The following is a 27,392-nucleotide window of genomic DNA, read 5'->3' on the forward strand; positions in this document are numbered from 1 at the left end:
GTGGTGGTGCACCAGCTTGTCTGTCAGAGGGCTAATCAAAGGGCTGGTTGTCGCCTGTGAGCCTGTTTCCTTGTGCCCACGTGCATGACTACCGGATAGCAGGTCGAGCTTGACCGCCCTATGCTGGCACCTGCCAGAGAGAGAATGTCAGAGCTGGTGCGCCCACTGGCAGGTCTTGCCCACGATGCAGCAGAGCTGGGCTGTAAAGTCAGATTAACACTGTGTCTTTAATGAGCCAGAGCTTCTGCACCCAAAGGACCATGTTCCCTTCAAAGAGGTCCCTGGGAACCTGCCTCCCTGCTGATTCAGTGATGCCTCCAGGGCTTAAAACAGTCCTGCAACCTAAGGGAACTACCTTCAGAGCTGGGCAACTGCTCTCTTTGGAATGCCTGGGACTGGGGAAGCAGCCAGGGTCATCCCAAGATGAATGCTGCCCTGGGCTGCAGTGACACCCCCAAATCCCCACAGCAGCCAGGTTTCTGGCTCTGCAGAATGAAACTCTCATCCCATGTGATGCCACTGATGGGACCACCCTGCACTAAGCGAACTGTTTCCTGGGTAAATAATTGTACAAACTGCTTTTTCCTTCAGCCCATATGAACTGTGTCGACTTCCAGGCTTTTCTCATTAAGCCATAAACAGTTCTCAAAATAAGTGTCTAAAACATCCTTTGAGAGTAGACTGTAAACAGCTCAACTCAATAGCCTACTTTCCGGACTGTGTACTTTTTTTTTTTTTAATTGTTTATTCTACAAATTTATGACAGTTTTAAAATTGAGATTTTCCTGAAAGGCTCATCACCTCAGCAAATCCAAATGCTCTCATTTTTCTCTTTTTCTTTACTGTTTTGACTTTATACAGACGTGTGTGTGTGTGTGTACACATGCATATAATCTTGACACAGGCGTGTGAGCAAGGATTGTCCTCTTCACTTACACATGCATATTTGTTCTTAAAAAATCATCTTAAAAAAAAGGACAAAGGAACAATGAAAAGCTCTTGGAAATTAAAACTTTATAGCCTGATTAAAACATCCAATAGAAGACTTAGAAGACAAAGTGCAGGATGTTGTCCAGAAAACAAAGAGGAGACAATGAGAGAAAATGAGAGGAAAGTCTAGGCAGCCCAACATGCAGCATGTAAGAGTTAGAAAAATAAACTGGAGAGGCTGAAGCTCCCAAAGATGCAACAGCACTCTTACCGGAACCACCGAGCGTCAGCACAAAGCACCACGGGAGATGATTGTTAAATTTGAGGAATTAAGGATTAAAAAGAAGATATTAAAGGCCTCCTGCGATTTAAAAAAAAGAAAAAGGCAAGTCACATGAAATGGGAACCAGAAATTCTTGGATCCTCTCCGCAGCAGCGCTATCTCCTACGTACTTCATGGAGTGTGGCACCTGACTCAAAGACTGGCTGAAGCATCCAAGGTCAGGGTAGAACAGAAGCATTTCAGGCTGAAATCTTGAAAAACTGGTACAAGGCACCCCTTCTCAAGGAACTCCAGGGAATGGACTGCACCAGCTGAAGAACCCAGCAGACGTGGAACCTGGGAACCGGGAAGGCAGCTGTGCAGCAGGCCTGGACCTGGACCCCACAGCCAGGCCGCCTGGGTGAAGTGGAGGAAGGCTTAGTGATGGGCACGCAGGGCACACATGAGGCCATTTTACCTCCAGGAAAAGTGACAAACGCCCACCCCAGGAGCCCACCTGGTTTGATCATCTTAATACAATCTGTGGGCATGGGGTATAAAAGTACTGGCTGAGTGGTGGGGAGGCAGGAAAGGCAGTGGCCCCAGGGGTGACAGAACTCGAGCAGGCCACGGTTCTCTGGGCCAACACACTGTGCAGAAAAACTTCCAGAATTTCCTGGAGTTTCCCATCGGGACTGGGAGCCAGTCCATTCATTCTCTAAAGATCACAAGTTGCTCATGACATGGCTCCTGGAACCAGCGCCCCTTGCACGTATCCTCACCCTGCCACCCATGTCCTCAGGCTCTTTGTGTAAAGGAGCAACCTGGGCTTCCACCTGATCCTCTGGTGACCCTGTGGGGAGCCCACCCTCTCCCAGAAAGCACTAGAAGGCTCCTTTGGGATCAACGTGGATTTTCCGGGCACCCCGCTGTTCCTGGTCTTCTCCACAGTCTTCTTTTGGGGTATTTCTCTCCTTAAGCAGCCAAACCAAAACCACGTAGAACAGAATATAGGATCTAGCCACCTTTCTAGTTGGGTAATCTTTTTATTGTCCATTTGAATGCAAACGGTCTACTTGTCTGTGATGAGCCTGTACCACATCCCAATGGGAAGAGTGTTCAACATTGCGACATTTCGCAGGGCCCCAGACTTAAGCCTGAGGGTTGCCAAGGGCCTAGCTTGGGGCCTGGGGACGCGTCTGTGTCCAGGACCCCATAGGCCTCTGCATGTCTATGACGCTAGCCAGTGCTTCTCAGGGCAGTGTACAGGATGGTCACCCACTCCATGCACCTCTGGGTCCCTTGGATGCAAACACTGGACATGTTTGTTGAATGAATTTTAGGCAGCTGAGATATGGGATCGAAGAGAAACAGCTTTTAAAGTGTTATTTCAAAGTGCACTGAACAGAGGAATGTTTAGGGTAAAGCTAAGGGAGACAGTGTGGGTCAACGGAGAGTAAGACGGTAAGTGTGGAGTGGGCAACCTTTGTGGGTGCAGCGGTCAGGGCCGGGCCACCTGTCATGGGCACTCAAGGGTCTGGAAGGAGCAAAGGGGTGACCATGGTGTCCCAGGCGCTGATGTCAATGAGTTGAGGCAAAGCCAAGCACAGAAAATGTACTGACAACCCACCAAGAGCGGCCACAGAATAAACTGCTGGTGAATTGTCAATTGGTGACTTTATTTCATACAAAAGTTACATTGAAAGAAGAGGTTGAAAAGTCAAGTATACTTGATTTGCACATACTTGCCAAGTCTCACAGGATTCAACCACTTCGATAATTGTTTTATTGATAAACAGGATATACAGATTAAAAGCCTCACATTGAAGCCAGACACATGTCCACCCTGGATGACAGATGTGCAAATGAATATGCAGAACAATCTCCGGAAACTCCTCCATCTCCTGTTCTCCTGTTCTGTCCTCTGGCTGCGACTCAGCCCTGCCCCTGATGCTCACGTCTCCGCAGTGACTGAGTCCATCTCACAACCACCCCGAGCTGAGCTACTTGGTTCCGACTGTCCTCAAGCAGGTCCCTCTGTGGTTCTGCGTCAGCAGCGGTAGAAGCCCTGATTAGGATAGGGAAGGGTTCATTCAAAAGAAAAGTAAAACGGCTCACAGATGAGCAGAAAGGCGTGGAGACCAGGAGGGACACACCCACCCTTCTCAGCATGGGAGGCGGGCTCCGGGGACCCCCAGACCCTGTCAGAGATGGTTCCTCGTGAGTCCTGCAAAACACGTGTACAAACCAGGCAAGTTTAAGGCGAGTCCCCGAGGAGGGGAGCTGTTTGCTTTCTGGCATAATTTTAAGCTCTGCACCAAGGGTCCTATTTGATGACTTATGATGTGGGTAGAGAAACAAATATAAACAATACCCAAAAAATGAGAAAGATGAAAAATCAAATAAGCTGTTGCCATCCTGAATACTGTCTGCAAGAGAGGCACATGGGCCCAGGGGCTCCTGCCTGTGGGCCCCTCTCCTCTGTAGGGCTGCTCCGAGGCCACCTCTGCTCCTGCTGCGTGGCTGCCCTGCCTGCCCTCCCACACCCGCCCGCTGCACGCGCATCAAGATGTGGGGGAACCAGCCACTGCAGATGCCGTACTTCTCTCCCCCAGGGGCCGCTGACCCACTGCTAACTGGGCTGGAACAAGTCAGTTCCAAAGCCCCCTCACACACTCAAGATTCTTAAAATAAAATGAAAACAGGAGGGCAACAGAGGACCACACAGGAATGACTGTTCTTTGGATCGAGATATTCTCCAGTATGCAATACATTCAGAGTAAACCCCATGGGAGGAGGACCCCGCAGTGCTCCCCCTTCCCTGAAACGTCAGTCCCTAAAAAACAGCTTGTGTGCTACACACGGCCATGACATGTCACATGGCCCAAACAGCACCACCTGCTTTAAAACACGTGCACGCACACACACAGACGCACAGAGTCAGGGACTGCCGCCTCGGGGAGCGCACCTGGAGCCCCCCGGGCTCAGTGCAAAGTGTTGGGGCAGCGGGGCCATGTGCTCCGGCGTCAAGGCCCCTTCTTGATCGAGGGGTCGCTCATGAGTCACAGGGTCAATGGGAGCTCCCTGAAACCAGCAGCCTCAGAATCCTGTTCACTGGATTGACTTGTTTTCATGATTGAGGAAAGCAGCTCAGCACACAGGATTTTAACAACCCAGGTAACACCCCCCACAAATTCTCAGAAAATGCAAAGGATGGTAACCAAATTCCCAGCTGTACAGGAAGAGAAGGACATTTGGCTTCTTCGTGTGGCCACACACCTTCACTACTGGACAGTGACGCTGATCAGAGCATCGCCAGGCTGCGTGCTGGGGAAATCTGCCATCTGTGACCATAAATATAGAGAACTCTGCTTGCTGCAAGCAACTGACTCTTGTAGGTTCCACTTGCCCTTTTGGTCACAGATGAGCTGTTGATACCCTTTCTGATCCCAAATAAATAGTTGAAAGTCCTTTAACAAGTTCCAGCACGATGAGAGGGCCTCACACCGAGAACTCAGGGCCCCCTTTCCGGGGTCTCATCTGCAGTCGCCTAAATCGGAAGCCGACAAAGGGGTTCATCCAGAGCAGCGAGGGGGGCCCCCCGAAGACGGACTTCATGCCCTCCCAGCGCAGCCTCCGCTCCCATGTCGGCTTCTCGCTCTTCAGCCTCTCGATTTCCTGGAAGCAGAGAGAAGAGCAAGTGGGCGGCGAGCAGTTACAACAGGGGATGTGCCTGCCACCCAATGTGAGCATCCCACTGCACCTGGGAGCCAGCCCGAGCTCTCCTCTGGCACCGGCCCTGTGGCCTCCCTGAGCACAGCCAGGCTGCAGCCAGTGGCCAGACCAGTGTCAGACCCAGCCTGGCAGTGGCCACCAGCTGGGTGGACGGCCCAGGCCACCACGGTGCTGCAGGAGGGAATGGGTCCCCCAGGCCAGGACACTGACCTTTTTCACACATTACAAATATCAAGTGCTTGCTCTGGACCAATAGTTTGAAGGCATGAAGTGCGTGTGACACACTCAGCTGCCAGGGGGCTGGATCTCCGAGAAACTGGGATTGGCCCAGGTCCACTGGCCTGGCTCTGCTGACTCAAATCACAGGGACTACGCACGGTGGGCTCGAAGCGTGGGCTATGCACGGTGCGGCGAAGCTCCTGGTTAATGGAACCCACTGGTGACAGCAGGGCTTCCCACCAACTCGTGCTGTCACCCAACAGTAAGCAAACACGGCAGAGAACAGAGCGTACCGTTTCGTCATTGCATATTGAGTGGATCTGGGTGCCAAACATAACTGCGGTGAAAGTGAAAAACAGAAGACCCTCAAGGCACAGGAAGATCAACAGGATTACAGTTACCGGAGGTGAGAAATCACTGCATTCTGTGAAGAAGAGAAGGGCGGCTGTGACCAACGTCAGAGTGTGATGGATCCCCCAAACCACAGGTGTAGGGTGTCTGGCTCACAGTAGGACCTCACCGGTCCTGCCTTCAGGCCGGCGTCCTTGGAGGAACATGCTTGTTTTGTAAACAGGCACATCCACTGTTCACCAAGGGACAGGGGGCTGCTCTTCCAGGTGAAAATTCATACCACCCTTCCCTGGTCAGCGGTTTTGAAAGATTCTGTATTACCTCAGATCTCTATTAAGACTATATCTCTGTGTTAAACTGCTTATTAAAATGCAACTAAAGCCAGAAAAGATGAGAGCGCATGTCCCTACACTTATGAGCCATCCTCACATGGTGGGGTACACACAAGTCTGTCTGTCTCGTCTGTGTCTCCAGGGCTGGACAGCTCACGCCGACCTGCACGACATGCGTGGACACTCACACTTGGTCAACAACACCTAGCTGGCTAACCAGGAAACACACACACGGTTTGCTGGGAACAGTACTAATTTTCACCTAGTCTCAAAAATCTGCAAAATACAAACAGAATTCAGCAGAAACAATTAACTGACTAAGGAAGACGGTTTATATATGGCTTCATCATACTAACAAAATGGCAGTGTGAAAACTTACCTATATTCTTTTCTTAAAAAAATTAATTCCTAAAATAATTGTGAGGATTTCCTTCAAAATGGGAAAGTCAATTCTTCCTTTAAAGGTTGTCCCATTTCCCCAAGCAGGAGTCACTCATAGGAGGGCCACCAAGTCTGCGCTTACCCGTCCACTGCCCTCGGACACAGGAGATGAACTGGAGTCCACAGAGGGTGAGAGCGTGCACTGAGCACAGCGCGATGTACATCTGAAGGGGAGACACCCATCAGCGACAGCCAGGCACAGACGTCTTTCTGGGAGCAAAGGCCACTTAACTGCACGCTTACTCCTCGATTTTGTTTGTCAGTGAAAATGAGTTGGGGGAGGAAGCAGCAGCAGCGGTCTACACCTGCCACCTGCCTCTCTGGGGTCATACCGGACCAAGTGAAATAATCTCGAAGGAAAATATGCACTAGGGAAATTGTTCTAACACTTGGGCAAGATCCTATTAACAATTGGGATTCAAGGATTCTGAGAGAGAATTAAACCGCTGTAAAGCACCTAAAATAACACAGGCAACATAAACTTATCTGTTGGATGACTTCCTACCAAGGGCAGAATTTGAATCTCAGAGAAGCAGCTGGAGAGAAACTGGTCTGATGTTAGAATAAACTGACCTGCTCCAGGCAAGATTCTAGGTAAAGAACTGAAACTCAGTGTAAACCACTACACAAATATTTCTACTCACGGTAAAGAGCACAAAAAATCTCTGATTCTTCTCTCCTACACAGTTGTTCACCCATGGGCAGTGATGATCCATTTTCCGAATACATCTTTTGCAGATACTGGAAAGGAGGAGTCAGATTTTCAGTATCCCTCATTCTGAGGAAACACTACCCAATGAACACAGCACTGGTGAGAAGCCACCCATAGGGCCTCCTGCCCTGGGGAATGGGCCCCTGCAGTGATGGGCACTCGGGCTGCCCTGGGGAAGGGGTCCCTGGGGAAAGGGTCCCTGGGGAAGAGGTCCTTGGGGAAGCGGTCCCTGGGGGGAGGGGCTGAGGTGGGAACTCCCCTAAAGAAGACCAGCAGGACCCCCCCAGGCAGGGCCACTACTCTCCTGCCAGCACCATTCGGTTCCCTGGCCCAGCAGCTCTATCTCACTCTTTGCCTCTGAAACAGCTTACTTCTAGGAAAGTGGAACCTAAAATTCTATTGGTTCCCTGAGCTAACTTCTGATTGGCCCATTTGTAGTACTTCTATTGGTTCCCTGAGCTAACTTCTGATTGGCCCATTTGTAGTACTTCATTTGCATGGAGCTCACTCCTGATTGGTCCATTTCCCTCACTCCTGATTGATTATTTCTCTCACTCCTGATTGGTCCATTTCTACAAAGCTTGTTCCTAATTAGTCAACTTTTGTTATATCCTATTTGCATATGATGTTGCAAAGTGTAAACTGGCAGCCTATAAAAACCTGTGTAAACCGACAGACAAGGTCCAGAGCTTGGAGTGTTAACTCCTCTGGGCCCGCTGGCGTAATAAACCTGAGTTCTCCAATTCTCCGAGTGCTGCTTGTTCTCTTGCCTGGATCCAGGTTGCTGTCACAACCGAGCTGTAACGCCGAACTTTAACACTGAGCTGTAACATTTTTCTGCAACAGGGCCACAGTACCTGCAGTGGTGGGCGCGCTCGGGCTTGATGCAGCAGCACTTTGGACACTTGTAGATCACCTCTCCAGGCTTCAGCTGCAAACTCTCCATGTATTCTTTAGTAGCATTTCCTTTGGGTACTGCCCCCTACGGTTTAATAAGAACGTATTTTAGCTGGGACGAAAGGTTAAAAAAAAAAAATCAGTAACTGTAGGAATTAAGTCTTAGGTTTTATATATGATAACATAATTTATAATGCTGTAGTTGCCATGTAAAGTATATTAATATGAAAACTAACCGTGTCACTCAGCCAGGACCAGAAGTTTTATTTTCCATGAAAAATAACATTTGCATTAAAATGCAGTCAAAATAAATAGTGTGGTATCCTTCACAAACTGGCAAGTCACCAGGATTTCTCTAACTCTTTGCAAGACACAGCAGAGGCGAGGTGTTTGCTGAGCCCTCCAACCCAAGGGTGTGGTCTGTCCTGTTGACACCAGTTTCCCTGATAAGCACTCCCAGTTCCCCTGTCAGCTGTGGCAGGGAACACTGAACAAAGCAATCTCAAAAAGGACTTTATCTTTTATGATTTTAAAGTTATGCAATGCATCAGCCATTTCTGCCAAGCTAATCTGGAGTGGTCACACACAAGCCTGGAGAGCAAGGCCCTGAGCCCCTGACTGGACCGGGGAGGGGAGGAGCAGCAGTGGGGCCATGTGCATGAGTCCCAAGCGCAAGGGAAGCTGGAGACGGGGGGGGGGGGGGGGGGGGGGGGGGGGGGGGGATCCGCGTGCCCCGGATGGGCAGGCAGCCCGAGCCAGCTATGACGGGGCCATTTTCTTTGGGCAGTGGGGATGGTTTGGAAGACCATTCTGCGTGGACTGACAGACCAGGGCGGATGTGGTAGGTAGGGAACAAGGTCTGAACCCTGTTTCTCAGCCCCCTGGGGACAGCACTGCGGCACTGCAGTGACAATGAAGGCAGGAAGAGATGGAAGGGTGAGAGGTGGCAGATGGGAAGAGGGTGGGGACAGAAAAGGACTCAGCACTGGAGCTCCTTAGAGCCTGATGGACCAAGGACCCCTGGCTCCAAGGCCCCCAGGGAGCCAGACACACAGCCCTCCCACCAGCAGGAAGTGAGACCCTGTAAGGTGCCCTGGGGAGGGGCCATCCACTGCCCAGCCCTCCAGCGCAGCTGGTCTCCCTTACACAGCACAGTCATCCATCGTCCTAACACCAGGAAGCTGTTCTGGTCAAGATACTAGCGTTTCCTAACACTCCAACTGTCTCCTTAAAGAAGGTAAAAATAGTGAAGGGCTTATACGCTTATTTTTGAAAATTTACATCAGAATGTCAGGTACAACATCTGACTCATTTATGCGACACCCTCTGGGCTCTTTCCTGTTTCCTCCACAAGCCAGGAGCCCCAGCCCTGTGATGCATTACAATTCTATAAAACCCCATAAGCTGTACATCCACGCCTGCTGACAGTTCAGCGTTACACGGTCCATGACAGGAGAAATGGACCAGGTTTAAAAACTACACACACCTTCGTTCTTCTAGACCCGCACATGCTTTTCCACAGTAAAACACGTGTATGACACGCTTGTGGGGGGCACGCCCTCCACGCCCCCCTTGTTACTGAGCTCTCCTACGACTGCTGCCGGAGGACAAGTTTGCATATCAAAGGGGAGACACATCAGGTGACAAGACGAGCCTGTGTGGAGGGGAAGGTGTTTTCTGGTATTTTCCGTGGCTCAGACCCCTGGGCAGGCAGCCCAGGGGCTGCCTACCCCAGAACAGTCTGACCGCTCCCCCTGTGCGCACAGTCCTGACGGCTCCCTGATTTCTTGCGGCTCTCCTTGTGCCAACCTCTTACACCCCCACTCTGACCCAGCACGGAGGAAGAAATAATGTCATGCTCAGGAAAAGTGCTCCCCACCATGTCATACATTCCGGGAAGTTCTGCTCTGCAAAGCATACTTTCTTTTCCTGTTTTACTTCCATGTCTTCCCATCTGGACCCCTGGTTCCCCGTCATGCACGCTGGACCCCCAGGGTCTAAGGGCCATGGAGCCCGCAGCCTTCCCTAGGTCCACCTACCAGTTTACGGACAATGCGGGACCAGAAGCATGTAAAAACCCAGAGATGTAAGCTGAAAACCCCAGAGTGGGAGGAAGCTACAAGACAAAAGGCCGTGTTTCTTCAACTTAAAAAACCCCAAGAAAAGGGGGATGGGGGCACAAAGAAGAGTGAGATGAGACACAAGCAGTCACAAAGTACAGGTCTTACTTGGATCCTGATTCAAACAAGAAAGAATATAAAAGGACTGCGACAGCTGCCCACGTGGTTGGGCCCGACACTGGCCCAGGCCCAGGCTGTCTATGAGGCAAACAAGGTGACGAGGGCAGTACCCTGAGAGAGAAGCTCGGATGCAGCACAAGTCAGATCAGTGCATCCACCATGGTCCGTGGACCGATCACCATCAGCATTCTTTCCGAGCCCTAATCCTCATCACCTCTTGGTACCTATTTAGAGAAAGCTACCAATAGACATGAACGTAGCAGACTTTAATTTACGAATCAGGAGCCTCTGCAGCAGTGGTTTAAAACCACTCAACTCTGTGGGAAGAATCTTTTCAAATGAAACCCCACATGGACCGCTGAGACCTGACCACGCTCAGCTCCACTGATAGTGGGATCCTTGTCACTGTGCCTGAGGGCAGCCCTCCACATGAGGCAACACCTCTCAACCCTGGCATCTCCTCCAGGCCCTGGGGCGAGCCTGGAATCCACTATCTGCATCTGCCCTACCCAGAGGACGTCTCAAAACCTCGGAGCAGCGGTCTTAAACCTCATGTGATGGGTCTGAACCCAGTGGCCTTCAGGACACCAGGAACTCAGGTAGCTCATGGCTAAACCTGGCCCTTCTTTATCTCAGGGGCGCTGCTCTGTTTTCACACACCTGTGTCAGTCCCCACACCACCCCCGCACCTGACCTCTCTGAAGCAATCACTTCTTCCAAAGTCACACCCACCCTGATGGCACCAGTGATTAGTGGGTTGTTCCTCCCTGCCAAGTGTGAACCTTGGCCTTTTACCAGCAAGAATGAGGTGTTTGCTTCAGATTTTGGCTGGGACATGAAAATAAGAGGATTACAAAGCTGGAAGGAACTTAGAGATAACAGCTAACCTTTAGCCTCAAGAAGTCAGTTGCTTGTAGTCTGAAGACAACTGGAAAAGGGAGTAAAGCAGTGAAATCTACAGGCCAGATAGCTCAGCTTCCAGGCCATTCTTCAGAGAAACAAAATACTTAAACTAGAAGGGATTTTAGAAATTACTGAGTACAATTTCTTCATCTGAATAAACAGCCCAGTGGGAGTGTTTTCCATGAACAGACTGTGCTATCACTTCTACGCGGGCGATGTTTGCTCTCCAGTTAAGCCATGAAAAATGCTACCAGCCTGTACCCAGGAACTCGTAACAACCCAAGGCCCCATGTGCAGGGGGCCCTCCAGCTTGTGGGCGGTACGGGCAGTACTCACAGGGTCGGTGAGCATGGTCCTCAGGTGAGATGACAGGGCGAGCACAGCCAGGCAGTTGAAGACAACCCCATTGACCACCGAGTACCAGAAGTCTTTGGAAGGCAGCAGCATAACGAAGGTCACCACGAAATCCGCATACACGACCAGAAGCCACGTCAGGACAGCGCAGATCATACCGCAGCCATCGCGGATGAACCACACCCGGTCTGCCGAGTCGGCCTCGGAGGACGAGGAGGAGGAGGAGTCGTAATTGTCATTTTCAGCCAGGAGAGGATGATGCTCAACATCCCGGAGCCGGTGTCCTGATGACGGCATGGTTTCCTGACGTGCCCTAGAGGGGGTGGGACACTAAACTGAAGAGGCTCACATGGCAGGGGACATGGTCACCTATGGCCAGCACAGCCACCCTGCACCAAGACAAAGCAGGGAATGAGCAAGACGCACACTCACGGCACCCAGACTCCCTGCCTGGTGATGAGCCCAGGGACCATGGCTGCCCATGCCAGCCTGTGGCCCACTCTGTCCAGCCGAGGTTCACTAGCTCACATGTGTGACCAGCAGATGAAGGCTGATGGACAAGCGACTATTTCGTTGCTTGTTTCCAGGCTGGCCCACGAGTGCGGCAGTGACAGTTCTCACCTGACTTTTCTCAAGTTCATTCATTTCTCCCTCATTTCAATTACGACACCGTGCGAGCATGTTTTTGAGGGAGACTCCTTAAACTCCATCTTCTTTAACTCTTTAAGTTTCTAGAATGCCCGTCCTCTCTTTCTTAATCCTTCAAAAGCTTCTTTTACTCATTAATGCATTCTTTTGACAACTTTCTCATATTTGCTAAAGTACTTGATACCTGAGAACGTACAGGGTCCAAAGAAACTAAAGAAAAACTAGCACTTTTCCTAGTAAATGTTTTGCTGCTTCTTTAAACCTATAACCCCCTCTCATCAGCGTCTGCTATAAGGGTAGTAATACTCATTCATTCTAAACAGAGACAAGGAAACAGAGTCAGTTCACTTGGCCTCAGCAGCGGATGGAAACACTGACAGTGATTATCAAATGACCCAAGTGCTTCCTCTACTCTGGCTCTGTTCCTTTCAAACAGGCACAGAGCGAGAGACTGGTCTCAACGCGGAGGAGTGGAAAGCATGCTTCCGGGGTCAGGGCTGCTACAACTCGTTAACAGCACAGACTTTGGAATCTGGGCATTACTTTTTTTTTTTTTGACAGCAACTGGAGCATAATAATTATGAAAACACTGACTGAAAGGATGAATTTGCTGATGAGAGTTCCTTCCACAAATTCTTTGCAGAATTCCCTCTTGATATAGAGATACTGACTGGTACCAGAGAGAAATGAAATAGTTCCTCACGGTCTGCTCTTGGATCAGACAAAAATAGCTTTAAAATGATTTAAATGAAAAAGAAACTAAAGAGAAGAATGCAGGCAGACCCGAACCATTCTTCTGGAACCCTCCTGCAGCCAGATGCGTCTGCTGCCTTCCTGTAAACAGCTGTGCCGAGCCCACTCCCTCTGCAGAATCCTACCCACCCTGTAGGACCTGATGTTTCTCTCTCCTGAGCTAGTGATCCTGGAGAGATACTCCTCCTTCAGCTGAAGAGCACTTTGAACAGGGTCTCTGAACATCGGCCACAACTCTCTGGAGAGGACAGTGGACACTGGTTCTGCCTACACCACTGCAAAGCCCGATTCCGTTGGGGCCAAGACAGCATCTGGAAGTCCGACCAGGGCCTGCTCACCGGCTCCACGTGCAGTGGACTCACCACTTTCTGCCTTAAGAGAAAGTTCATGTCTCAGTCCCTGGCTGACCACTAGCCCCTCGTGGGAAGGTCTGGGTCTTTTCTCCAGGCTTCCTGTGAGTGCCTGCAGGCCCCCGGGCCCACAGCAAGGGCACGTTTGTTTTCAGGCAGAAGCAACAACATGAAATTGGTTCCTGCCAGATGCAAACAATGTCCTAGTGATTTCCATAGATTTCTTAGTGGATCATAAATGTATATCAAGGAAGAACTCCTCTGACCAGAGTCCCTCTGCTTTACACTACATTCAGATAGGACACTCTCTATGAGAAATGGGTGCCTGCTTGCTCGGCAGTGAGCAGTCAGCTGCAGAATCGCATGTCCAGAGACAGCCTAGCCTTTTGTCAGGGCCCATGTGTGCAGCCTGAGTTCTACCTAGAAAACAGCACCCTGCAAGCCTCTGGGACGCCTGCACTCATCCCAGGTTACTTCCCGGGGCAGGAAGAGTAGGATGCAGCCCGTGGCCACAGGCCTCCCCCCAGGTGCAGATGGCAGCTTATCTGTAAGGACACACAACCACACAGACACCCACACTGGTGGGTGTGGTGGGATAGTAAGGACACTGATGCATAATGCCCGTGTGCATCAGAGCCAAACCTGTAAAATCTACTGGGCAAAAGGAAAACAATCTGATATCCAAAGTCACTTCATTTTCATGAAAGCAATCAATGAACACAGCAAGGCCGGCTGGACAAAGCAGTGACCTGGGGGAGTGCGCAGAGTCTGCTGAGTCACTGCTTCTCACTTTGTCATCGCACGGGAAGGGAGGGGCGGAAATGAAGAAACAACGCCTTCCCCCGGAACCAACCCCAAAACACCGGGACCGCAAAAGCAGACACCTGGCAACCTCAACGCACCAGAAGGGCGCGGGCTCAGCCTCGGTCTACACTGATGCCACCCGCCACTGACTGAGTGCCCTGAAGAGCACGTCTAAGAGAAGCCTGAAAGTATGGTGCATTGAGAGACTTGGGCAGACGTCACATTGTTTTCTACTTTAATGGCCAATTTAATGGGATTTGGTCTACAGAGCTGTTTGTCTTCAAGATAAATAAAGTCAGTTTCCCAGAACACTAAACACAACACTGCAGAGCTCCATTATTTAGGGGGACAACCACTCAAGCAAAAACTTTCCAGGGGTGTTTTCTCTTCAGCATCCCCCTCGTCTTGAAGTACTTGCTCCAATTCACTCCGGGGACTCTTCCTCCAGAGGTACACTCTTCTTTTAGGACAGGTGGTCAGCAAAGCAAAGACAATACTTGTTAACCAGCCAAACCCCCTGTATCGCCTTTTCAGCAACGTACAAACTGCTGTCAGCTGTTAGAGAAACAGTCATCATACACCTAAATAAGCAATCACTCTTACCTTAAAAGTTATTTCTAAACATTACTTGAACATTTTGTGCCTTTTCTTCAGGATCTTAAGGTGCATACTGTCCGGTATGATAGGATCTGAAAGATAATAAAATCCGATTAGAAAAGTTACTAATTTTATGACAAGAGTGTATAATACTTCTTAGTGTATTATTTTTGGAGCAATATATACACACACATAAAACCAACTTCACACATAAAGTTCTGTTATTCAGAATTATCTTTAACTATGAAGTTATTACACCTCTAAGTTTTCATAACTAGTAAATTGACTGACAGTTCTGAAAATTAATTATTTTAAACCTGTCCATTTTCCCCTCCTGTTACTTTAGCCCTGGTTTTAAACAAATCTATAAGCCAAAATCCCTTGAGAAAGATCTCTGGGGACAATCCAAACCCAGTGTGGCCGACCTGCATTTCACCAGTCAACAACCATTTACTATCCACAGCAGAGGAATTACAGAAAACACGGGACAGAGTGAGACCCAGAGCTGAGAGGTGCTCTGGGCCCGCTGTGGGAGGGAATGAGGCACGCAAGGACTAGGTAGAACTGAGTAGGGCCACCACTGAACGATAACATCCCTGCTGCATCTCCTACTGGGCTCACTAGCACATGAGCAAGGAGACTCAGCCCCCCTAAAAGCACTCCTCTGGCAAAAGAGAAAAGGCCTAAAGACATCAAGATGCGGGGGCACCCACGAAAGAGATCAGGAGTCCTTGTCAGGTCTCTCTAAGCTGAGGGCCCCCAGAGCACATCCCCCCGTAGGCATATCTCATTCTTAAATACAAATGGACAGCCAACAGTCAGGCTTGTGAAGAAGCCAGAGCCCCAGAAAGAAACAGGATGGAAGAGGAATTCAGAGCAGGCACGATGCACAGAGAAATTTAAGAAGCAAGAAGAGACTGCATCTGTGATACAAAAAGAAGAACATTCTGGGAATGTTCTAGTTATTGAAAAATAAAAATAGAATGGTAGAATTTTTAAATCTTAAAAAGGACTGGACGACAGAGTGGGAAAATCTCCCAGAAGGGAGAACTAAATGACACAGAGGGAGACCTTTCTTAGGAGAGAATATAAAATAAAATGAAAGGACCCATCCAGGAGCCCATACTCCACACAGCAGGAAGTCTGGCAGAGGCGGCCAGAACCAACAAGACCGCCTTCCTCAGCACAGTTCTGCCCACCTCTGCCCCCCTCCCCACCCTGCTGCCTGGCCCCTTGTGCCTCACAGCCCGTCCACTGCTTTCATCCCATATTCTTTAATGCATTATTTTTCTGCTCAGCAAACCCTGAGTTGGTGTCCGTTTTCTGAAACCAAGACCCTAAGCAGGACACCCGGAGCGGGGAGGGGGTTGCTGGCAGGAAAGAAGGGACAGGGGGAATCGAGGGGTGAGCAGGGTAAGTCTCCCTGGTCCCTGCCACCAAGCACAGTCTGGTGTTCCCACCAGTCACACCCTCCTCCTCTCGCTGCTTCCTGTTCAAGTGTGCCGCCCTCCGCCAGGGCCAGCTCCACGGTCAGGCCCCCCTGCCAGCCTGTCTGCTCAGGTCTCCTCGGGACCCTGTCCTCCCTCCACATGTACCTGGACAACCTCCCACCCACTTGCCACTGCCACCTTGCATGCCACCACCCGCCACTGCCACCTTGCACACCAAAGTTCCCATATCTGTGGTTCTGAGGCCCCTCTGAGCTTTTTAGTAACAAATGTAGCCATGAATCACAAGCTGCTTAAACAAAGGTGACTTAAAATATGGCATTTCTATAGAGTAACTTGATTCAAGTATCTATGCATCAGCCAACAACTTTAAATGCCAAATAACACTCTGAACTAGTAATGCCTAATTATGCTGAATGATATTTTCAACTTTTTATTCACATTCATCTCGAATATCTTCAAACGAGTTTGTTAGCACTACTTTAAAAGAAGGCCAGCTTTGCAAAATACAGGACTGTCAATCAAAGCCTCACTCAGGTCTATAGCAGGATCTCTACAATGAGACCAAATCCCCAGTTACTTTCATACATTTTATAAAGTAACCAATGTAGTAACCACTTCAGAAAGTGGTCTGGCACTTTCTCAAAGTTAAACCAACACCTACCCTGTGACTCAGCAATTCCATTTCTAAGTATTTACTTGGAGGTGAATATAAACACAAAACATGTACAAAACTGTTCACAGCTGCTTTTATTCTTAATACTCACCAAACCAGAAACAACCCGAATATCTCTTACCAGGAGATGAACAAACCATGGTATATTCATACAATGGCATACTTCTCATCAAAGGGGTGGGGGGAGGATTACAGATACATGCAACCACATGGATAAATCTCAAAAATACTATGCTAAGTGAGAGAAACCAGACAGGAGTATGTACACTACGAGTCCATCTACACAGCACTCTTAACCAGGCAAAGCTAATTTATTTTGAAAGAAATGAGAATGGGGTTTGAGCACAAGGGGGAATGACAGAAAGCCCAAGGTGACTTTCTGAGCTGATGGAAAGTCCACCATCTGAAAAAGGCAGCAGGGTACTCGGGCACACGCACTGTGGAAACAAAATTCAACGAGCTGTTGAAAAACACACATACACACAAAATGAACGATACACCTAAAACTGTGTGTCTCATTGTATGTTAATTATGCCCCAATATAAAAATGTACAGGAGAAAAAACAACCAGAACAGGTACACGTGCAGGTGAAAAGGGTGTAGGAACAGCCCAGTTCTAGCTGGTGCTGCTGACACCAGTCTCCCCCACAGTCCAAGCCTTTGCGAGCCAGACCCCATCTTAGGTTTACTTTTAACAGCATCTTCAGGCATGTGTCTCCATCTCTTCCCCTCACTGCTTTTCCGTGCCTACAAACAGGGATGCGTTCCTCATAAACCAACTGAAAACATGTAAACAAAAGACATCAGTATCCTTTGGTAATCAGTTACTACAAAAAAGAATCAAGATACAATTTATTTTCACTACTGCGATAAAAAAGTCTACCCTGGAGTCTGGTGTTCACGTACGTTTACATAAAAACACTGTTTACACTCATTGTTTTACTCTTTATACACCCACTGATGACCTATAACAACCAGAAATACACAAATCTCTGCTTCAGGCATAGAAACATATTAAGCCAACCAGCGCAGTTAGAGATTTATTTAATGCAAACGTCGGAGCGGGGCCCAGCCTCCACTCAAGGACCCAGGATAGAGGATGGAGGATCCACGATCAGACAAGAGAGGTGAGACTCTGCCTTGTAAATAATGCGCAAAGTGTGATGCCCGAATTAGAGGCAGAGGGTGAGGAGGGAGAGAGGTGACAACAGCTTATTCTGTCCAGAGGAACTGGAGGAAGTGTCAATAAAGAAGATGGCATAAGCGGCCCTGCTGGACAAGCAAGATCTGCACAGGAGGAGAGAACAGGGCGAGTAGGCGCAGAGAGGGAAGGAGTCCAAGGGCTGCAGGGCTGCAGGCTCAGAGCCCAGGAGGCAGGAGACAGGGAAGGGAAACGGAGGGAAGGGGGCGGGGGCAGCAAAGTGCTGCAGGCCCAGCTGGGGAGTCTGGAATCCACCACTTCATTCTGCTGCAAAGGGAGACACAAGAACTTTGGTAAACAGACAGACGTTTTTAAAAAGATTAACTGGCGATGAAGTAAGACTGGGATGGAAGGAGGAATCCGGGCAACCAGAAGGCTGTGGCCATGACCCAAAGCAGAGATGGAGGAGCCTAGGCCAGTTGGGGAGCGCCTGGGGGTTAAGAGCAAGAAGGCAGGCTGGAGCGGCCAACACACCAAGGAGGTGCCAGGACCTTCCCCAGCAGTTTCACTAAAGTGTCCAGAGCCTGGAGACTGGCTGGTGAGAAAATTAAAGGAGGAAAAATTTTAAATGCAGTTAAGTGAAGGACTAACGTGGCTAGAAGGAAAAAACGTTTTTTTCCAATTTCCCTCTCACATACTATCTCATTTAAAGCTACGACGACCGTAAAGAAGTGCTGTGTCCCCATGTGATAGATGAGCCCCCTTGGACCCGCCCAAAGTCATGGTTGTCCCCAGGGCTCCCTCAAGTCCGCGTGCTGCATCTGGTCTGACTGCGCCACACTTCTAAAAAGCCCAGGACAGCCCCAAAGTGGTGTAAGGATAAGGGAATGAAGACCATCTGCCTAACTAGCCAATTAGATGATCAGACTAAGAAAATATAAGCCAAGTGGCCCTGTCAAGCTAGCTCCCTTCTTTCTTCTGATTTTGTGCTTATTTGAGCTTTTCCTGCAACTACAAAAGCAACATAAGCTCACTTTTTTCTGGTTTTAAAGAATAAGAGTTCCAGCGTGCAGATGCCAGGGTCTGACGGCTGACAGAGCAGAGTGACCCTTCCTCCCCAGACCACAGAGAAGATGGATGAACCAGAGCTGAAGCGGTTCTGAGCACCAGCAAGAGGTGGGCTGTGGGTGCCCAACATGGAGGAAAGCGCAGGAACAGCTACTGAGGCTGGGAAAAGGGGGCAGGGAGTGGCAAGAAAGCACTAGAATACAGCACTGTGGGCCAGACAGTGTTGCAAACCCCTGGTTTCCAATAAAGCGCTGGGAACGGCTAGCCTTTCATCCAGAAGTCCAGCCTGGCACCCCAAAGGCTCACACGGGGTTAGCAAAGATGATGACAGAAAACCAGGGTATCAGATGCAAGACTTGACCGACATGACACGCCACAGAGGCCTGGTGAAGGGCAGCAGCCTGAGAAGCTGGGTGACAGAAAACTTCAGGAACTGGAGCCCTGGGGAGACTGAGAACCAGGCCTGGACGTGACCAGGCAGCCAGGGGGTACTGAGGCTGGGTGGGCATGGGAACCGTGTGTGTGTGATTTATTCTCTTCAGTGACTCTCCCTTGTCCATTTGCCATCATTTAGTTGAGTGCATTTCCTTGATTTCTTCTTATTTTCTCAACTCATGATGTTATTTTCTCAACTTACTGATGTAAGATAAATAATTATGATCAAAAAAGAAGTCTGCAGAGAGAATTTTAAGAACTCAGAGGAGATGCCATTCAGGATAACAACAAGCTCTCGCATGTGGCCCCACACACAGGCTGCTATGTAGATGGGGAGGCAAAGGGAGGACATGCACACATGTCCCAGGCGTGTCACCATCTGAGATGGCAGATGAGCCAGGCTGGGGCCGAGGCAGGTCGGGAGACTAAAGAGAGGACAGTCCTCACCGAACTTGGCAAAAGAATGGAGCATCCAGATAATCTCCCACAGTGCGTTTACTGAGACGGCAATCACGTTCTTAAATGTTTTCTCCATCACCCTGCAACTGGGAAAAATTCAGTCTGTGCTTTCAAACCAGACCAACAATGTACACCATATGAACCACAATTTTCTTCTCAAATGACTGCATCTGAAGAACAGGATATTAACTTTTAAGGGAAAAAACAACAGAACATTAAGCTAACAAAAGCCAAGTCTCAATGGTATGTTGGCAATTGTCCATACTGTGAATAGTTAACTTATTTAACCTTTCCAGGAAGGTCTTTCATACTAAATAAAAGAGGGCAAACTGAGAAACACACAACAAGGAGCCAAGGCTCTAAGAGAGGAAGGTCAACCTGGTGAGAGGGCAGCAGGGATGGGACCACACTGGGTTTTTCTCCTTCCCCACTGGCCACTCTTCGTTCTCTTACCAGGTCCTCCTCCTTTTCCTCTTCCTCCACAGGCACTGAAATGTCGGGTATGCCAGGCTCAATCCTAGGTTTTCTTTCTTAGCTGTGTGCTCTCCAAATGATCTCACAGGATCTCTGTTCCATGGAGTTACATATACATGTGAAACTCCCAGATGAATAATACACTATTGGGGATCTCTGACCCCCAATCCTCGACAACTCCTCTATACCGTCAAAGCAGAAACATCCCTCCACCCACCAAACTGCTCTGACTCCACTCTTCCCATCTCAATAAACAGCGCCACCATCTAGTTACCAAGATCAAAAAAACCTCAAAAAACCCAAAAAACAAAACAAAACAGGGCTCACGCTTCTTTTCACTCTGCTCCCCGCCTCCCGGCATCTAACCCATCAGTAAGTCCCACAGGCTTGGCCTCCAGCACCACCGGGGATCTGACCCCTCCGCCACCCCCAACCCTCCAGAACAAGGCCCGGGAGCCCCCACCAGAGCAGCGCTCTGTTTCCACACTCACGGCCTCTACTCACCCACAACCCACTCCCCATTCAGCACCCAGATCCTGCTACTCCTACTTAGTAAAACCATCCAAAGGCTGACTCTGCAGTTAAAATAAAACCCAAATGCCTCCCTGTGGCTATAAAGCCCTGCCCGGCCTGGGGCTGCAGACCTCACCTCTTACCCCTCTCCCTCTTGGGCTCTCTTCTTCCTCTGTTGCCACCTCAACAGAATGTTCCCCATGATACCCTCTGCCTGCCCTGAGCCCACTAGGAGCTCTGAGAATACTTGCTGAGTGAGAGAGGCAGGGGCGTGCTTGAGGGGGGGAAAGCCAAAATGAGCCCCACAGGAACACGAAAGGAATAAGAATGAGGGTCAAAGTGGGAGACATGGCTGGGGTGAGGTCAGATGGTCCGGGAGATGTGGAAGGGCTGAGGGAAGGGGGGAAGAGGGGGTAAAGAGGGAAGCCCACACTGGCAGGGGTTTCTCTGGGGCAGTCTCAGTTGCAGTTGTGTCAACTGGTGTGCAGGCTGCATGAGGCATCTCGAAGGCATGGGGATGCACACAGCAAAGGCTGCAACACCCCCGCCCCCTCGTGGTACCAGCCACAGCCTGGCTCTGAAAGTCAAATGGAGCAGCTATTTCAGAAAATCCCCAGGTAGTAACTAAACTGTCAAGAATAACAAACCCAGAAACAAAAAGAAGCCCAGAGTTCCAAACCCTTTCAAGGGTCCTGTCCCAAGGAAGAGCTGAGCCTGAGTCGGACTGGTGAATCCCAGCTTCTTTCGGTATCTCCCTACCCCGGTCTCTTTATTTAATAGGAAATGAACTTTTCTAACATCGGACTGGACCAGACCTGCAACCACAGGCGCATCTGACAGGTTCACAGTGGACTCAGCTCTCAGATGCAAGTTATAATGACAGTGAAAGATACTGGAATGTGAAAGGAAGGCCAATAACATGTGCTATGCAGCAGGAACTTTATATCCAACATCACATCAAATCTCGCCACTATCCTAAAAACAAGGTGCTATTATTAGCTCCTTGGGGGATGAGGAAATTAGGCCTTAGAGCTGAAGTAACTTGCTCAAGTTCACAGCCAGTAAAGGGTGGAGTCAGGACTGTTCTGATTCCAAAGCCCATGTTCTTCCATTAAAATACACTGCCTCCCAGAATACTTGGTTTTAGAAAATGCATTCTGTAATGAATAAATTGAATTGGGGAAGTATGGAACGCTAAGAATTCAAAACATTTCAACAAAGAAATACTGTAAGAGCCAGCCTGTCTCAACAGAAACTGGAAGCTTCTCCATCATGACTGCCCTTGCTTATTACTGGGACTGCAAATGCACTGCACCCTTTCCCAGAATGAACCAAACCACTGGCTTGACACAGAGCTGGCCTCTCCTTCCATTTCCTGACAACACTCCTCCCGGAACCAGTGCTTAACCTCTAGACACACAACCCCTCTTCCCTCATTCCTCTGTGCTGCGGACAGTCCCTACTCCAGCTCTGAGCCTTCCCTTCTCACCTCTCCCACAACCCAAGACGAGGCGCCCCCACATTTGGCTAAACTTCTGCAGAATCCTAACCTCCCAGGGCCACACCTTGGGACCACGGTGTTCAAGGTGCCACTGAGTCTGGCTCCCTGCTTTTCCAGGCTCGTCTGTGCTGCACAGCCTTCATTCCTACCTCCGTGCTCCTGCTCCTCCCAACTAGAAGGCTCGCACTCTCCGCCTAGTGAAATTATTCATTAATCAAACATGAACCCACTACGTACAAGGCACTTGTAAGATAACTTAAGTGTTTTCAAAACTAGGAGGTGCTGTAACAGTATAGGGCATTATCTTGGCCCCATAAGAAATCTGGATTCTACCCAAAGCTTTTCAGGAACGGAATGAAGTACCAGGACAAGAATATGTTTGTGGACAGGGGCAAAGAAGTCACTGAAAGAAAAAAACAAATTAGAGGCAAGTGAGAGTAAATGACTAAATGCCTGTTCCATAACAGGCAGACCAAAGTACAGACACATGTTAACACTGGAAAGGAGGCATTCTCTCTTTCTCTGAGGCAAGGGGAAGACAAAGATTGTTGGACATTTGGAGATCTCTCAGCTAGAAAGGAATCAAAGTTGCGAGAATTCTCCCCCGGGGCCTTTGTCTCCTCCACGATCTAGAAGGAAGGATCATTCAACACTGGTAAAGCAAAAATATATATGTATATATTTAACTTGAAGTACAGTTAATGTACAATATTATATGTTTCAGGTGTACAACATTCGCAATGTTTTAAGGCTATATTCCCTGTGTTTTATAATATATCCTTGTAGCTCATTTATTTTATACATAGTAGTTTATACCTCTTAGTCCCCTACCCCTATCATCTCCCATCCCTCTTCCTGCTCCCCACTGGTAACCACTAGTTTGTTCTCTGTATCTGAGTCTGCTTCCTTTTAAAAAAGCGCGTGTGTGTGTGTGTGTGTGTGTGTGTGTGTGTGTATTTTTTTTAATGAAGTATAGTTGATTTACAATGTTGTGCTAGTTTCTGGCGTACAGTACAATGATTCAGTTCTATATACACACACACACACACATATATATACACACACACATACATACATATATATACATAAACACACACACATATTCTTTAAAAAGTATATTTTTAAGGAAGGATGCTGTGTAATAAAGAATTTAACCTTGCTCAAAAGGGGATCTGGCCTTTGTCCTCGGCTGACAATGTGATTTAGGGTGGGGGCTGGTCACACCAGAAAGACCAACAAGGTGATTTAGGGTGGTGGGTCACACAGTATCTGCTGACCTGGAAACTGAGATCAATCATGTGGGCAGTCAGTCAATCAATCAACGGATCACACGTATGTAACAGAACCCGAACAAAGACTCTGAACACCAAGGTTCAGATGAGCCTCCCTGGTTGGCAATACCACGAGCACCAAGCCTCACATCAATGCCGGGAAAGTATCACATCCTGACTCCTTGGGGAGAGGACAACAGAAGCTCCACATCTGAAACTTCCCTGACTCTGTTCTATGAGCCGCTCTCTTGGCTGACTTTAACCTGTATCCTTCCCCTGTAATAAACCATAACTCTGAGCATAACAGTTTCAGGTGGGTCCTGTGAGGCCTTCTAGCTAGTAACTGAACCTGAGGGTGGCTTGGGGAACCCCCAGACTTGGAGTGGTGTCAGAAGTGACAGTGGTCTTGAGTGGACTGTTCCCTCTGAACTGTGTAGTTGACCAACTCTGCAAGTGGCCTAAACTCTTCTCCTGTGTTGTAGCTGAAGGGTCACACCCAGGTTGTTAACACTGACCCTGGACGCTGGCTTTGGAGAAAGAAAGGAGTGAGAGTGAGTGTTTAGACGCTATACTTACTGTTTTTTTTTTTTTAACAAAAGAAGCATGTATTACTTTTATAATTAAAACATTACTTTTAAGAAACATATCTCCAAAAAGCAGCTTCAGGAAAATTACCTTGTAGAACTGCTCAGCATGGATTGGAACAGGGAAGTTCTGGAATCATCAAGAAAACTACTTCTCATTTCATCCCAAACATTAACTTGACATGTGAACTTCTAGTTCCATTTCCTCAAATTAACAAAGATTATTTTATTTATGTCACTGAAGAGTCTAAGCATGCAGGTAACAGTTTCAGTAAGAACATAAAAGCATGTCCAACCTTTTGACTGACTCAAGACTGTTCTTACATAAAGTTCCTTTTAGTACTTTCTCTCTCACTGAGGTCCTCCTATTCATGCTAATACTTGTCCTTTCTAGAAGAGGATTTCTGCTTTTTTAGTGCATTGATTAACATGGCTGTGAAGTTTCAATTCACTCATTGTCATCGAGGCAGGATCTGAGTTACTGGTTGAAAAAAATACTTCTGTATACATCTCTACTCACAATGCTTTGACAGCTGCTGTTTTATGAATTCTTTAGGAAATTACCTTCAAATAGTCCAGTTCTCCATCTCACAACTCAAAAGTCAACGTGAACCTACCAGCCTCACTCCCGAAAGTACACAATCCAAATAATTTTGGTAACCCCAACCCTTCTATTTTCCAGAATGTCCAAGAAATGCAATTTAGTACTTTTGTTCCATTTCATTTTTCAAATATCCCAAGAGCCTTTCACGTTAATCAAGTTCTGACTTCCTAACAAGCAAACTTAACAAGGTGACTTTTTTAAAGGTAACTTTTTAAAAGATGACTTTTAGATAAGTGAAGGTTATAAGATGATATCAAAAAGATTTAGTTTGACTTTTTGAAAGGTGACTTTAGGTAAGTAAAAGTATTAAAAGTATCAAAAGAATAAATTCATCATCTCTGAGGTGCAGAGTCTAAGAAGAAATATATACTGACCTAGGTTTCTAGACCATCTGAGAGAGTAGTAGTAATACAGATAAATCTATGAGCATTAAGTACAAATACTAAGCACACTGCAAATGTTTACACTGCGGCACTGACTGGGCAGCACTGTACACAATCTGGTCACTAAAAAAGGTTTTAAGGCAGTTCCATCAACAGTTCTTCTGACACCTCCAAAAAACTGGTTACTCATAAGCTAATAAAGTCTGTCCATCCAAAAGCGGAAAGAGACAGTTTCAGCAGCAATGACTCCTCAGTAGACATGAGCCTTGGCTGCAGCAAGAAAAGATGCAAACATTGCCCTAAAGGCTGATCTGATGGTCCCAGGTGCGCTGGCGGGCAACCCCCAAAGATCATCGGAAGAAGGGAACATAACCGGGAAGGTGGGCAAAGAATAAAAGAGGAAAGGTAAAACTTAAAAGGGAGGGAAGAATAGGAGCGTTCGAACAGCCATGGGCAACGTTCAAGAAAGCCCATTGTAATACATGCCTATAAACTACTCTTTACAGCTTACAGAGGGTTTATAGCCACTCTTTCTTCTGGTCCTAACAGTAACCCCGTTATTAGTTATTAAAGGAGTAAACCATGGCTCAGAGAGCTGACTGTCATGCCCAAGGTCAGGCGAAAAGCTGGGGCTGCACTTCGGGCCCTATCTCGAGATATTCACTAAGGAGTGACAAGGAGACACCTGGAAGGGAAGTCAAGCGCAAGCACAGAGGTGTTCCCGAAGAACTCGGGAAGGTCGCAGGTGCGCGGCGGGGGTGGAGAAGAGGAAGTAAGGGATCCGGGGACAGGTGGACGGCTGCCGGGAGTGGCAGGGAGACCCGGGCGCGAGCAGCCGGCCCAGCCCCGCCCGGCCCAACCTGCCGCACTCACCCGAAGCCCGGGCTGGGTGGCCTGGCGCTGCGGCTCCTCCCGGCCTGCGGCGGCGGCGGCGGCGGCTGCAGCGGCCGAGGCAGGGACGCATCATGCGGCCGCGCTCATGGCCGGGCCGGAGGGGGCTCCACGGCTCGGCTTGGCTCTGTAACGCCGGGCGGGTCGGAGGGAGGCGGCAGTCGAGCAGACACGAGAGCCAGAGCCCAGCCTGGAGAACAGGGCAGCACGACCCCCGGAAGTGAACCCCACGAGGTCAGCGGCGCCGCGCTTGCGCACTTCCGGCCCGGCTGCTCCTGGGCGCAGAGTGCGGCGCCTGAGACATTTTGTGGGGGTTCGGCGGCCAAGATCCCTCGGAATTAGAGGGACTTAAAGACGGACAGTTCCTAGAGAAAGGTGGTTCTTAATCGCAAGATCCCTTTGCTAAAATAAAGAGATTCATCCAAGCTGAGGTCTGAAAGAGGAAGCATGAGGGCTTCGGGCTGCCTCAAGGTCCAAGGTGTGCGGTTGGGCTTTAAAACTCGGCGAGGTTTTCTTGCCGGCGTGTCCCGAGCCCACGGCGTCGTCTCTGCGACGGCTTTAGGTGCGGCCTGTCCGGGATGCGGGAATGAGAACTCGGGACATGGGGAAGCGGAGGAGCGGGAGTGGAAACGTCTGAGCCAGAAAGCACGTGGGGGACAGAGGAGGCGCCTGGACTGGGGAGTGGAGGCCTGATTCCTGATTCGCCGAGTCACTGGTTACCCTCTGAGGAACCTGGACACTGGAGCATCTCAGCGATTCCTTCCAGATGCCGAGGCCTGGGTTTTTTTGTTTGTTTGTTGTTTGTTTTTTGAAGGTAGACACGTGGTGTTTTGTTTTGTTTTGTTTTGGCGGTGGGGAGGAAGTAGTATTTCTGTGATATTTGAGACAGTTTTTGCAGGGCTAGGAAGTAGGCGCTCAGTTGGTGTTACTCACTAAATTGTAAGGTTGATGAAAGCAAAAATTAGAGCTACAGGGTCTATCAGAATCTCACTGTCTGCAAGCCACCTCACTATTTACCCTTCTTGCTTCCAGAAACGCTTTTCCAACTAAACGTTATCTTGTGCTTCTGCATTTACTCAACCCTCATTAAGACTCCTAACACTCGGTGTATTTTGTTTCCACAAAGTGAAGTAGGCCTCCAATCAGTGGTAGGTTCTTTTTGCATGGGCCGAAATAATGGATGGTTGTCTCTGGATGACACCAAAACTGTAAGTGGTGGCTATGCTTAAGAAAAACTTGCTATGAGCAATGTTAAAAGGATATCTTGTTAAAAAAAAAAGAGAAAAAAAGGTTAAATCATGACTCTCCTACAAACATAAACACATACCGAAGATTTAAGTTAACTCACTAATTTCTGAGGAGGTGTGTAAGATGATGCTGGTGGTTCAAAGATGATCCAAAAGGCAGGCACATGTG

The 27,392-nt window shown here is 48.8% G+C and overlaps 1 protein-coding gene across 1 annotated transcript; it reads right to left on the bottom strand.

The window, feature by feature from the left end:
• Positions 1-2,850: 2,850 nt before the first annotated feature.
• ZDHHC7 (zDHHC palmitoyltransferase 7) lies at positions 2,851-26,222 on the bottom strand. Its single transcript, XM_072967853.1, has 8 exons — positions 25,959-26,222; positions 14,535-14,620; positions 11,359-11,689; positions 7,840-7,964; positions 6,915-7,011; positions 6,353-6,434; positions 5,440-5,570; positions 2,851-4,870 (listed from the first exon to the last, which is right to left on the bottom strand). The coding sequence occupies exons 3-8, from the start codon at positions 11,671-11,673 to the stop codon at positions 4,694-4,696; spliced, it is 927 nt and encodes a 308-aa protein (XP_072823954.1). The 5' UTR covers positions 11,674-11,689; positions 14,535-14,620; positions 25,959-26,222; the 3' UTR covers positions 2,851-4,693.
• Between the last annotated feature and the right edge of the window lie 1,170 nt (positions 26,223-27,392).

The sequence above is a fragment of the Vicugna pacos genome, chromosome 9 (genome assembly GCF_048564905.1).
Source record: "Vicugna pacos chromosome 9, VicPac4, whole genome shotgun sequence".
Taxonomy (NCBI): domain Eukaryota; kingdom Metazoa; phylum Chordata; class Mammalia; order Artiodactyla; family Camelidae; genus Vicugna; species Vicugna pacos.